At 55.2% G+C, this 13,523-nt stretch overlaps 1 protein-coding gene across 1 annotated transcript; it reads right to left on the bottom strand.

Moving 5' to 3' along the window:
• Window positions 1-202: 202 nt before the first annotated feature.
• TTLL10 (tubulin tyrosine ligase like 10) lies at window positions 203-12,559 on the bottom strand. The gene is made up of 11 exons (XM_057499590.1): window positions 12,354-12,559; window positions 12,139-12,274; window positions 11,886-12,004; window positions 11,600-11,726; window positions 10,608-10,693; window positions 10,072-10,243; window positions 9,007-9,178; window positions 8,343-8,483; window positions 2,147-2,263; window positions 1,723-1,816; window positions 203-1,427 (listed from the first exon to the last, which is right to left on the bottom strand). The coding sequence occupies exons 1-11, from the start codon at window positions 12,490-12,492 to the stop codon at window positions 1,117-1,119; spliced, it is 1,614 nt and encodes a 537-aa protein (XP_057355573.1). The 5' UTR covers window positions 12,493-12,559; the 3' UTR covers window positions 203-1,116.
• Window positions 12,560-13,523: the final 964 nt, after the last annotated feature.

Raw genomic sequence — 13,523 nt, 5'->3', positions numbered from 1 at the left:
CTCCCCACTGGGGTATCAGGAGGTGACCCTAAGGGGCTGTGGTTGTGTAGCAGCCTGGGAGCCAGCAGGAACGTGGCCCTGCCCCTGAAGGTGCAGTTGTGCGTTTTACAAAGACCTGGTGTGTTCAGCCCCTGCAGGGGGCCGCCTCTCCCGGATGGAGGCTGGTCTTCACTCTCTCAGCGCACCCCCCCCCCCGCCCCCAGTCCCCGGATACAGGCAGTGGCTGAGCTTGTCTCCTCATGGAGAGACCACCGAACGCACTGGGAGGGGACCCCAATCACACAGCGACAAGTGTGTGCTTCTTGCCTCTTGCTAGGGACCTCACACTCCAGGCCACGGCACCAGGACGATGAGGGATGCAGTGGGGTGGGGGCGTGTTAGAGCTGGTGGGCAGGATGGGGATGGCTGGACAGGTGGGTCCCTGGCCCTGGACGTGGGCCCCAGTAACTCTGTGACCTGGGGGACGACTCTGAGCCCCAGCCCCTCCCTGTTCCTGGCTCCCCGGCTGCACCCCTCCTGTGGGCTGGCTGGGACCCAGCGGTGCACGGCGCCCTCTAGGGGTGCTGCGGTCCTTGCCCCCGGGGAATGGAGACAGCTGCCCCCTGTGGAGCAGCCTGATCGCGGGGAGACAGGTCCCGCCAGCGGTGGACCCACTGACGTGGGGTGGATTTGAGTGTGGGCGTGTCAGGAGGAGGGTGTTTGTGACAGTGGCGACCGTTGGAGAGGTTAGGGCAGGACTCGTGACGGGGAGTAGGAGGTGTGCACGCTGGGGATCCCGGCCAGGGTGTGTGCTGGCTTGGGGGCAGTGCGGCGAGGGGATTACGGGGGGCCGGGGCACTGGGTGGTGGTAGAGAGCTTGGACACGTCCGAGGCCCTGAGCCGCCTGAAACCTTGAGGCTGGGCTCACGCACAACACAGTGACTTGGATACGTGGGGCCAGTCGTGGGGCGCAGCCTTCAGGGCGGTTCTGCTGCCACCATGCGCCCCTCACCAATAGCCCAGGGTCTCCTGGCCTCTGCAGCCTGCTGCCTGCAGGAAAGTTCGGGGCCCCGGGAGCGCGCGTGGGGAAGCCTGGGGCATCCGCGCGGCGGAGGCGGTGTTTGTAACAAGTGGTCTTTATAGGTCCCCGAGGGGGCGCCGGTGGCCCGCGTCCTCGCGCGCCGCGCGCCCCTCCGCGGTCGACCCCGGCGAGGGCTCCCGCGTAGGGTCCCCGCCTCCCGCTCGCGGCGGCTCGCTGCCCGGGGCGCCGTCGGGGCGGCAGGCGGAAGGCCTGTCGGCGGCGCGGAGCGGGGGCGAGCTGCGGAAGCCCCCCGGGCGCGGCCATAGGTCTGCGTCGCCGTTGTACAGGAGCGCGAAGCGGTGCTGCGACTGCAAGGGCAGCATCTTCTGGCTGCCGGAGCTCTTCCCGAAGGTCTCGAGAGCCAGGTCTGGGGGGGACCGGGAGGGTGACGGGACGTGGGCGGGGATGCGAGGGGCCGCGACACAGCCTCCCGCGGCCGTCTGCCCCGCTGGCGGGGAGGTTCTGGGGCCAGAGGACGTGGGGGAGATGGGGGGAGGGCTGGGTGGGGAAGAGGTGGGGGAGACGGGGCCTGAGTGAGGGTGCGGCTGCCACGCACGCCCCTGGACGTTGGAGAGCTGGGCTTGTGGGCGTCTGCCCTTGGGGAGATGTGGGATGGTGCACCCAAGACCTGGCAGGTAGTGGGGGCTGCACAAGAGCCTCACCCAGCGTCTCCGTGACCACGCCCGGAATCACCTCCTTCAGGACTTCACAGTTGGTGTGCAGAGCCGGGTTGGAGTTCATCTCCAGCAGCCACACCTGGGCCCGACACCGGTCAGCACCCCTCCCCCAACCACTTGGCTGGCAGGAGGCTGAGGCCCTGGTCCCTGTCAGACCAGGGACTCGGGACCGTTGCTTCTTTTCTGCGGCCTCACTCCCCCTGCTTGCCCGAGGGGCTCAGACTGGGGGTCTGAGAGTCTGGCCTTGGGGGGGTGCTCCAGCTGCAGGGTGAGCGGAGCTCTCCTTGTGGACATGCCACCCCCAGGGCTTTGGGGGTTCTGACTGCGGAGTCCACCAAGGGGATTGCCTCTCTGCACCTGCCTACCAGCCATCCCTCCCGCCCCCCACCTGGGGACGCCTCAACAACACCTTGAAGTTCTCGTCAATCAAGAAGTCACAGCCGATGAGGTCAAAGTAACCCAGCTTGCACTGGAGCTTGGATTTGACCGCCTGGAAACAGTGGGCCATGATCCGCTGCATCCGTTTCTGTGGGTGGGGCCAAGAGAGGGCAACTGTATGAAACCTGCGGGCCCTGATTACACCTCCTAGGCCTGCACAGCCACAGCCACACTGCCCACCCATGTCCCCACGTGTGCCCACACCTACATCACCTGGGTACCCACCTGTGTCCTCACCTGCACCCCCAGCTATGCTCCCACCTGTACCATCATCTGCACCCCCACCCGTTCCCTCACCTGAAGCCCCACCCATGCTCTCACTTGAGTTCCCACTGGTGCTCTCACATAGGCACCCACCTGCACCCCACCTGGGTTCCCACCTGCACAGCCACACCTGTCCCATTTTCACACCCTCAGAGGCACAGGCTCACAGACAGAAACGCATTCACTGTTATTTTATTCCTTCAACAAACACGTGGAACTCCTACGGCAGGTACTGAGGTACAAGAGTGAGTGGAACGTGTGAGGAATGTCTGCCTCTGAGCAGGGCACTTGAGGCAGGAGAGACGGACAACAAATGTGACATGTACGTCATCACACGCCTCGCAGAGCATATTAAATGCTGATGGAGAAAACAGAGAGGGCAAGAGGTTGGGGAGTGCTGGGATGGCTGTTGTAATGTAGAAAGGGACAAGGCCTGGATGGGCCTCATCAAGGAGGAAGTGGACAAAGACTGAAGATGGAGAGAAGGGGCTGAGGGTGGGAGGTGGGACGTCAGGGGGAGCAGGGGCTGCAGGAGGGGGCATGCTGAGGCTGCGGGAAGAGTGAGTCTGCATGGATGGAGGGGGTGGCGGGGACGTGGGGAAGCCCTGCCTTTGACCATGAGGTCCGAGTTGCCAGTGGAGGACAGGAGGGGCACGTCTGTCCCTTCCCTAGTAGGGTCTTCTGGCTGCTGTGCTGAGAGAGGGTGAGGGGTCGAGAGGAAGATGTTGCAATGATCCAAGCGAGGCATGGCAGGGACTGGGCAGGCAGACAGGATGGCATGGATTCTGGATATATATTGTGGTAGAGCCCTGCCGATTGATGGATGAATGGATTATGAGCTGTGGAAAGAGGAATGAAGAGTCCTCTCAAGGTGTTCAGCCTCTGAGATTCTGGAAGGATGGGGCCTTTGTCAACCGAGGGGAGGAAGGGGACTGTGGAGTCTGAGATGACTATGAGCTTGCAGATGTGGCGCTGATGGGCCATGGGGGTGGAAGGCCCAAGCCCAGAAGAGGTGTCGGGGCCTGACGTTTACGTGTGGCGCCAGGAGACCTTCATCACCAATGGATGCAAAGGGCAGCACACTGGGCTGAGCCCTGGGCTTCCAGGGAGCAGCGGTCGGGAGACAAGGTGCCAGCACAGGGGGCAGAGAGTGAGTGGCCAAAGGCCTGGGCTCCAAGAGAAGGAGTGCCAGGGAGAGAGCAGCTGGTTCCAAAGTGACTGTCAGGTCAGGGGACAAAAGCACTGGAAACGGAGGGTTGAGCAACACGGAGGTCCCTGGTGACCTTGACAAGCATTTCAGTGACACAACAGGAAGAAAGAGGCCTCACTGGCCTGGGCTCGAGAGGCAAAGGAGAACATCAGTGAAAAAGGCAGAAGAAGGACATGCAAAAATAAGCCATTTCATAAAAACAACCAAAAACTGGCAAATATTGTCAGACTTGATCTTTTTCAGAACTCTGGAAACTAACCAAAGCCTCGCAGCAACCTGAGAAGTGCCCATTCAGGAAAATTCTTGACTTTTGGTAAAAACGGTGAGCTTTGTAGCACTTTTTCTTGACCTAGTTGGTTCTGTCTCCCACTTCCCAGCTGGGTGATAGTCTTGAGCAAAGCCTGCATCTCAGTATTGGAGGTGGCAGAATGGACCCGACTTGCAACGAATTTTAGCTATTTGCAGTGATCTGTCTGGTGGCTCCTGGGGAGACCTTAGTTGAAAAGAACTAAAGAAAATATGGGAATGAGGTCTTACCAAATAGAGAATGTCAGTGAAGAGATAGGAATTATAAAAGGGAACCAAATAGGAATTGTGGAATTGAGAAGTATAATAACTGATATTTAAAAAAAAATTCACCAGAGGGGCTCCATAGTAGATTAGGGCTGTTTGAATACAGGTCAATTGAGATTATCCATTCTGAGGAATAGGAAGAAAAAGGAATGAAGAAAAATAAGCAAAGCTACAGACACCTGTGGGACAGCATGAAGCAGACACGTGCATCATGGGAGTCCCAGAAGGAGAGGAGAGAAAGAGGCCAGAAGAACACTCAGACAATAATGGTAGAAAGCTTCCTGAATTTGATGGGAAACAATGTACACATCCAAGGGACAGTGAGCTCCAAGTAGGATAAAGTCGGAAGAGATCCACACGCGGTGAGCAAACTTCCCAAAGATAAAGACAAGGAATGCTGAAATCAGCAAGAGAGAAGGACTCATCATAAGGGAGCCTCAGTAAGACTAGCAGCCAATTTCTCATCAGAAACAATGGAGTCCAGAGGCAATAGGATGACATATTCAAAAGCTGAAAGAAAAAAAGATCTGTCAACCAAGAATTCAATATCCAGTAAAACCATTCTTCAAGAATAAAGGAAAAATTAAGACATTCTCAGATTTAAAAAAACTACAGATTATCAGTTGTAGGACTGTGCTGAAAGGCTACTAGACAATAATTTGAATTCACATGAAGAAATAAAGAGCACCCATAAATGCAACTACATAGTTAAATAGAAAGACAGTATAAATGTATTTTTTGGTAATCACTTTTTTATTTTATCTGATGTAAAAGACAACTGCATGAAGTAATAATTATAAATCTATGTTGATGTGCACACAATGTATAGAGCTATAATTTGGAGCAATTACAGCATAAAGGGAGGGACAGAACTATATAGAAAAAAATTTTATATTGAAATTAACTTGCTATTAATCCAAACTAAATTGTTATAAATTAAGGTGTTAATGGTAATCCTCAGGGCAACAACTAAGAAAATAACTGAAAAATATATGGTAAAACAAATAACGCTAGACATGATACACTAGGAAACATCTAAAAGGAGGCAATAATGAAGGAATTGAGAAACAAAAAAAGATATGACATAGGAAAATACCCAAAGAGCAGAGGTATGTCCTACCTTATGAGTAATATATTAAATGTAAGTGGATTAAGCTTTCCAATTAAAAGACAGAGATTGGCAGAATGCATTAAAAAGTCCTTGATAAGCTATGTATAAGGCACTTTAGATTCAAAGACACAGATAGGTTGAAAGTAACAGGATGGAAAAAAATTTATCATGCAAACAGTAACCAAAAGAGAGCAGGAGTGGCTATACTAATATCAGAGAAAATAGAATTTAAGACAAAAATTGTCACTGGAAAAAAGGAGAGGACATTTTATAATCATAAATCAAAAAGATGTAGTAATTATAAACAAGGGGCAACAGCAGAACCTCAAGCTACATGAAGCAAAAACTAACAGAACTGAAGGGAGAAATAGTCAGTTCAATAATAACAGTTGGAGACTTCAATAGCCCTCTTTCAATGATCGATAGAACACCCAGGTAGACCAACAAGTAAACAGAAGACTTGACACTGTTAACCACCACCACCTCACAGCCATCGACGGAACACTGCACCCAACAGCGGAAAACATTCTCCTCAAGGGCACATGGAATGCGCTCCCATCCACTGCTGATGAAAGTCTCTGGCTTCTCATGTAAATGCCTGGCCCTGACCTCTCTCCTGAACTTGAGCCTTATACACATGGCCCCTCAATACCACATCTGCAAGCTCATAGGTGTTCCAGACAGACAGTGTGTTAGGACATAAAACGTGTTTCAATAATTTTTAAAGAGCTTTGTATATCAACTACTTCAGTTAAAAGAAAAAATTTTAAAGGGCTAAAATCATACAAAATATGTTCTTTGCCCACAATGGAATGAATTAAAAAATAAAAAGAGGAAAATTGGATAGGTCACAAGTATGTGGAAATTGAGCAATATACTCTTAGGCAACAAGTGAAAATGAAAATAGAACACACAAAATCATATGGATGCAATAAAATCAGTGTTCAGAGGGAACTTTATGGCTATAAACACCTACTTAACCAGAAGAGAGATATCAGATCAATAGTCTATAAAATTCAGCCTTAAGAAACTATAAAAAGAAGAGAAGAGAAAACTAAATGCAAAGCAAACAGAAGGAAATAATACACATTAGAGTGAATATAAATGGAATAGAAAACAACAGAGAAAATAAATGAAACCAAAAGCTGGTTTATTGAAAAGATCAACAAAACTGACAAACCCTTAGCTATTTGACCACAAAAAAAAGAAGACTCAAATTACTGAAATCAAGAAAGAAAAACCTTACATAGAAGTGCAAATGATTATAGAAAGGATTATAGTTGTTCATAGAATACTATGAATGGTTATATTGCAAACAAATTAGATAACTTAAAAGAAATTAACAAATTCTTAGACAAATGAATAAGCCTGATCCATGAAGAAATTGAAAATCTGAGTAACCTGTAACAAGGTAAGTTAGTAATGAAAAAAGAAAAAAAGAAAGTCACAACAGTACTCAGTGAAGTACGAGCAAATCACATCTAGCAGCATACTTAAAGGATAATATATCATGTCTGAGCGGGATTTAGCCCAGAAATATGAGTGATTCAACACAAGGAAATCAATCAATGTAACACCACACGTCAATAGAATGAATGAAGCTACAACAGTCAGAACAGTGTGGACCTTGAATCAGGATAGATGGACGTACTTACAGAATAGAACCAACAGAAGTAAACTTATATGTATCTGGTCAATTGATTTTCAACTATGTGCCAAGAACAGTCTCTAAAACAAATGGGTGGCCATCTGAAAAAGGATGGACCCTTACTTCACACCATATATAAAAAGTAACTCTATGATTTAATGACCTAACTGAAACCTAATACTACAAAACTTTCAGAAGAAAATGTAGGCACAAATCTTTATGATCCTAGATTTGGCAATGGATTCTTAGATATGACATCAGAAGCATGGATAAGCAAAGAAAAAATAGACAAATTGAACTTAATCAAAATCTAAAACTTCTGTGCAAAAAGGGACATTATTAAGAAAGTGAAAAACAATTCACAGAACAGGAGAAAATATTTGCAAATCACTTATCTGAGAAGGGTCTAGTATTCAGAATATATAAAGAGCTCTCACACCCTAACAAGAAAGAATAGATTAAGGATCTGAATAGATATACAAATAGTCAATAAGCACATGAAAAGATGCTCAATACCGTTAGTAATTGGGGGAAATGAAAATCAAAACCACAACAAGATACCATTTCACACCCACTGGATGGCTGTGTTAAAAAAAGAAAAATAACACGCTGGCAAGGATATGGAGAAATTGCAACCTTCATACATTGCTGGCAGGAATGTGTCATACAGCAGGAACTATGGAAAAGAGTGGCAGTTCTCAAAAAGTTGAATATAAGAGTTACCATATGACCTGAAAATTCCATTCCTAAGTAGATACCCAAGAGAACTGTGTTCATGCAAAATTTTGTACATGAATATTCATAGCAACATTATTCAAAAATAGAAGGTGGAAACAACCCAAATGTCCATCAACTGACAGAATGTTCATCAAAACAAGTTATGCATCCCTGCAATGAAATATTGTTCAGCCATAAAAAGGAATGAAGACTGACATGTGCTACAGCATAGATGAATCTTGAAAGCATTATGCTCAGGGAAAGAAGCCAGGAAAGGCCACATATTATGTAGGAAATACCCAGAATTGGGAGACCCACCAGGCTAGAAGGTAGATGAGTGGTTGCCAGCAGCCAGGCGGAGGGAAATGGGGACAGGGTTTCTTTCCGGGGAGATTTCACACACCTCTGAATAGACTAAAAACCACTGAACCTACTTTAAATTGGTGAATTTTAGGTTGTGTGAATTATCCCGGGAGTAATAAGTAAGGAGACACCCATGCAGCTGGCTTCCACCAACAGGGAAACAGGCAGACAAGCTCTAGTTCAGATGCTCGTTGGCCTGGCCCCCAGCCCTGCGCCCACAAGCCCTGAGGGAGCTTGACCTTGGGCCCCCACCCCCAGGCTGAGTGGGGGAGCACACGGACCGTGAAGGTGGTGAAGACCCAGTCTCTGGGGAGCCCCTTGGTCTTCCTGAACTTGTCATTGATGTAGCGGTTGAGATGGTCCATGCTCCACACCGTGTCGTCCTTGAGCAGCACGTAGAGGGGGCTCTTCTTCTGCATGAACTGGGTGGGGGCAGTGCAGTGCCTGGAGACCATTGCCCCGAGCACCCAGAGGCCCTGCCCCCCAGGAGCCCCCAAAGACAGCCTCACCCTAACCCAGCTACGCAGAGATGCCATGAGGCCCTGCCTCCCAGGACTCTGTGCAGGGACAGTGTCTGCTGCAGGCTTCCACAAGGCCTTCCACCCAGACCCTCTGGGCATGGAGTCCCTCATGGATGTTCACAGAGGGCCCCCTGGGAAGACTCTTCCACTGTGAACTTGCCCACAGGATTTCTCGCTGAGGTTGTCACAGAGACCCCTGCCCTGGGCCCCTCCACCTACATGCGCCTCATCCCCACACACAGGGGGTGAGCCTGGGGCTGGGGTGCAGGGAGATCATCTCCCCAGGGTGTCCTGCCACAGACTTAGGCAGGGCAGCCCTGGCCACCTTTGGACCTGCGCCATATCTACAGTGGAACTCTGCATTCACAAGCAGTGGTCTTGTCCTGAGGCTGCAGGGAGGGCCCTCAATTGTGGGGTCCCTTACCTGGTTGGTCAGGTGGCCACTGAGATCACTAGAATGGGGGTTGTAAAGGCTGAGGGTAAGGCGGGCATAGCCATGGCCAAAGAAGATCATGTATGGGGTGGCGCAGGCGATGAGTAGGTAGGAGCGCACGTCGAACTTCTTCCCATCCAGCAGCAGTGGGTTCTGGATGTACCTGGGGGGCACACAGGGATCGGCACAGGGCTTCCTGAATTTGATGGATGTGGACCTGGGTGTGGGCCAGTTGCTCAGCACCCCCGCCTGGCTGAGTACAGTATCTACTGGTAAGGGGACATTTCTGAGCCTGAACAGCTCAGGAATCAGGAAGGAGTCCCTGCCTTCTGCTGGTGTCAGGGGTGCCCCAGAGTGCAGCTCTCACTGGAAACCTGGAGGGCAGAAGCAGATTGGCCCCTGTGAGCAGGGAGGGCTGCCTGGAGGAGGCAGACATTGGACCTTAAGGGCAGGTGGCTTTGGAGAGATGCAGGGCGGGCACATCCCAGGTGGGGGGAATGGCAGCTTGGGACTGCTGACTTGGGGGGAAGGGCAGCAGACCGCAGCTGTGGCAGGAGCGTGGGCCACACGGCAGATGGGGAGGTCCAAAGGGACCTTTCGGAGCCGAGACTGCATCCCCTGGCCCAAGGCCGCGTCTACAGCTCGCCCAGCGGCGGAAAGATCAAGGGAGGGGCGGTCGGCTCTGGTCGCCGGCCTGAAGGCTGTAGCCGGCTGGGCAGGGGATGGGGCAAAGGCTGGCTCTAAGGGTTCCTGCCCCGGCTGGCTCTCCTGCAGGACAGAGGGCAGGGCCCAAGCTGCGCGACAAACGGGCCAAGCCCTCCCTGCCCCGCCCCGACGTCCATGAACCTCTGTCCGTGTGGCCGTCTCCTCTGGGACCCTAATCGGCGGTGACACCCCCATCTCTGCTGGCTCCTCAGGGGTCCAGCGGCGGGCACCACAGCCTTCCTTGGCCAAGGACTCTGTGGGCCCTGCGACCCCCGTGAGCCCCCACAGGCACCAGCGGGCCCAGTGCCAGCCTCTCCCTGACCAACTCCTCGTGGGGCCCACGCCCCGCACCTTTGCACCACCCGCGCCTGCGGCGCCCTGAATGGCATCTTGCGGTAGATGGGGTCATCGTCGATGCTCTGGATCTTGGCCTGGAGGGCGGCGACTTCCTCTTGGTTCCTGAGCAGAAAGATGCCTTTGCCCTGGTTAGAGGCGGTGGGCTTGCAGATCCATACCTGGGTTTCTAAAGAAAAACCTCCTGAGCCACTGGCGGCCCGCGCGGTCCCTCCCCGCCCCGCCCCCGGGTTTGACCACGCCCTGCAGCCAAGCCCCGCCCCTACGCATGGCCACGCCCAGGCAGGCCGCGGTCACGCCCATCTCAGCCCTTCCCTCGCCTAGACACGGCCTCCCCGCGCTCCCAGCCTTGGCCCACGGTTCTGCCAGGCTCCAGCCTCCACCGTCTGCAGCCAAGACCCTCCGTCCGCAGCCTCAGCCCCAGCCCGGACCTCGCCACCCCGGCTCCACCCTCCTTCCCTGGCCACGCCCCCGCTCGGTCCCGCCGCGAACCTGTCTCCCCGGAGCGGACCTAGAGTCTAGGGTCCTCTCACCGTCGAAGAGGGCGAAGAAAGCCTCTCTCTCGTCCCTGATGTCCAGACGGTAGGTCTCCGGGAAAAATTCTTCCATTTTCAGGACCCTGGGGAAGCAGGTTGGTGGGGAGGACGCGGGGCGGGCTGCAGGGCGTGTCCCGGGCTGGGCTGGGAGGCCGCTCTCTGCTGTCCCTGCAGAGCCCTTGACCCTCGCCTTCCCTTGCGGGGGCCGTCCTTTGTGGGTCCCCACCTGGCTTCTCTGCAGGCTCAGGCTGCTCCCCCGCCTCCTGGCCTCTCCCCCTGCCCTGTCTCGGCGTTTGTGAGGGGTCATTGCAGAGCTGCTTCCCCAGGCGGGACAGGGCCCGGCAGGCAGCGAGTGGTCAGCATGCATCCCTGAGCGCCTCCAGCTTGGGATGCCCTTTGGTTTAGGGCAGAAGGGCACCTCCCAGCTGGGCTGAGTGCACCTACCCCTGCTGCCCAAGGCACCCCGGGCTGGCCCATGTGAGTTCCTCGAGGGCAGGTGCTGCATCCTTTCTAGATCTGTACCCCAGGGACACAAGGTCTGGCCCGAGTGGCCACTCATCAGTGTGTGGAGAGTGGATGGGAGCGTCTGGAGAGGTGGGAGGTGGGTGGGGCCTTCGAGGTAGATGGGCAGGTGTGGGGTGGGTGACTTTCGGTGAAAGTGGTGACTGAGATCCTGCATGGCTCAGGATGGTCTGTGGAAACAGGTGCGGGTGGCTGGATGGTGTGGGCATGGTGGGCAGTGGATGGCCAAACGGGGACACCAGTGGGTGGCCCATGGGGTGAGTGAACAGTGTGGTGGCAGGTGTTTAGGAGGGTTTGTGGAAGGTCAGTGGGAAGATGGGTGGGGGTGGATGTGGTGAGTGGACGGATCCCAGGGAGGGAGGTCAGGAATGGGGTCGCCGCATCAGATGGGCTGAGTGGAGGGCGTGGGCAGGGTTTGTGGGCTGGGTGGGCTGGTGGTGGGTGCCCAGGGGGCCAGGGTGGCGTACCTGGCCTGGGCACACAGAGCCGTCTTGGTCTTGTTCACGATCCTCGAGTGTTCTCGCAGGGTGCTGAGCAGCCCAATCTTGGTGGTGAGGACTTTGTTGTTGGGGAGCTGGTACAGCAGCTGTTCACCTGGCATGACAAATTCCTGGGCATGTGGGTGGCCTCCAGGGTCACGGCAACCAGGGCCACGCTCTCCTAGGGCCGCGGCCGCTCAGGCCAGCACCGCTGCCCGCATGGCCTGCAGTTCCAGCAGGAGGGCCGTGGGCTGTGCTCTGCCTGGATGCCCACCTTCCCGGAAGCTGTGGTAGCTGTCGCGGCACTTGACCTCGCACCACTTGAGCATGTAGTCCTCCCGCCGGCTGTCCTGGAGGCGCTGCCAGCCCTTGCTCTTGCAGTAGGAGCTGATTCTGCGGGGGGGTCAGGCAGCAGTGGCCCTGGCACCTGGGGCCCTGGGGGGGAGTGGGACTCGCTAGGGGAGGAGCCGAGGCTGCGCGGGGCTAGGGGCAGTGGGGCTGGGCCCCGCCGAGGCCCCACCACTCACATGGAGGCCCCGTTGGTGCCTCCGATGTAGAAGAAGGGGCCCTGCCCAGTGCTGCGTGACGGCTTCTCCCCCTCCAGCAGCCGGTTCTCCGGGAGGGCAGCCCGGGGCCTGGCTGTGCCAGCATCATCCAGGAGGTCTATGGGCATGTGGGCGGTAAGAGGCTGTGGTCCGGCCAGGGGCTTTCCCCCCACTCCTGGCCGCTGCCCAGAGCCCACCTGCATCTTGGTCCAGCTGGCTTAGCCGATGCAGGCGCCCCTCCTCTGAGCTGCTCCCCATTGATCTCTCACGGGCCTGGCCTGTGAATGGGGTGGGACCAAAGAGGATGGTGGGCGCAGCCAGCATCATCCCACCCATTTACAGCAGTCCCTGGGCAGCGCTGCCAGCCTGTCTCGGCCCATCTCAGCCTGGGCTCAGGCCTGTCACCACCATCCAGGGCCAGCCTTGGAGTGCACAGGGTCCCTCCTTACCAACAGTGCAGGGGCTCTGTGCAGGGAAGAGCCTGGGTGTGAGGCTGGAGCAGGGGGCAGACAGGGTGCAGGGATGTGCCCGGGGGGACAGAGGTCACAATGTCCATCATGACATCATGGGTGACCCATGTCAGGCAGGAGGATGAGGCTGGGCCCACGTTCCAGGGTTGGCAGGGGCTTGCCCACTGGGCTGCCCATGAGGGTGGCACCCTCAGACTGTTCCCTCTCTGTGCCTGTTTAGACCCTGGCTCTGCTGTCCTCTGCCCTGCTCAGTGGCCCCAGACCCCACTCCCAGTGCATGGCCTCCTGCTCGCCCCTCCTCCCAGGGCGTGGCTGCGTGTGGTCCCCCCAGGAGAACATTTTCCCTGGGGATGGTGCTCCTATCCCTGGGGAGGCCCTGGCACTCGGGGTCGGCCCCACCGAACACCCACAGTCCTTGGCCCCTTGCCTCTCTTTGTGCCGACATGGGTCTGGGTGGGTGGTCCCCCCAGCAGCAGTGGGTGAAGCCGGTGTGGCTGCGGGCCACAGGTGTGGGGGGGGCACCAGGGCGGGGGCGTCTCTGAGCAGACAGAGCCCCCACCCCTCTTCAGGACCTTGGGGCGGCCCGTGGTCCTAGCCCTTGGACTGGCACGGGGGCAGGCCGGCCCTGCCTGGGGAGGGGCCCTGGCCTTGGGCTTCTGCTTGTGGCTGGCTCCTGTCTCTGTGGTGACCGTGGGGCCTGGTGGCCTGCGGGAGCAGGGCCATCTCTGCATCTTCTCTGGCCCACATGAAGTGTCTGCTGCAGGGACTGTCTGTCGTGGCCTGGGTGCCCGCTGTAAGAAGGGTGGACGTCAGGCCTGAGGAGCTGGGAGGGGTACTCTGGCCGCCGGCAGGAGCCTCCCCAGCGTGGAGAGCAGCCCTGTGTCTGAGGTGGGGTTG

Source organism: Manis pentadactyla, chromosome 4 (assembly GCF_030020395.1).
Source record: "Manis pentadactyla isolate mManPen7 chromosome 4, mManPen7.hap1, whole genome shotgun sequence".
Taxonomy (NCBI): domain Eukaryota; kingdom Metazoa; phylum Chordata; class Mammalia; order Pholidota; family Manidae; genus Manis; species Manis pentadactyla.
Note: the sequence above shows the minus strand (reverse complement) of the source record. Positions and strands in the feature narration are given on the sequence as shown.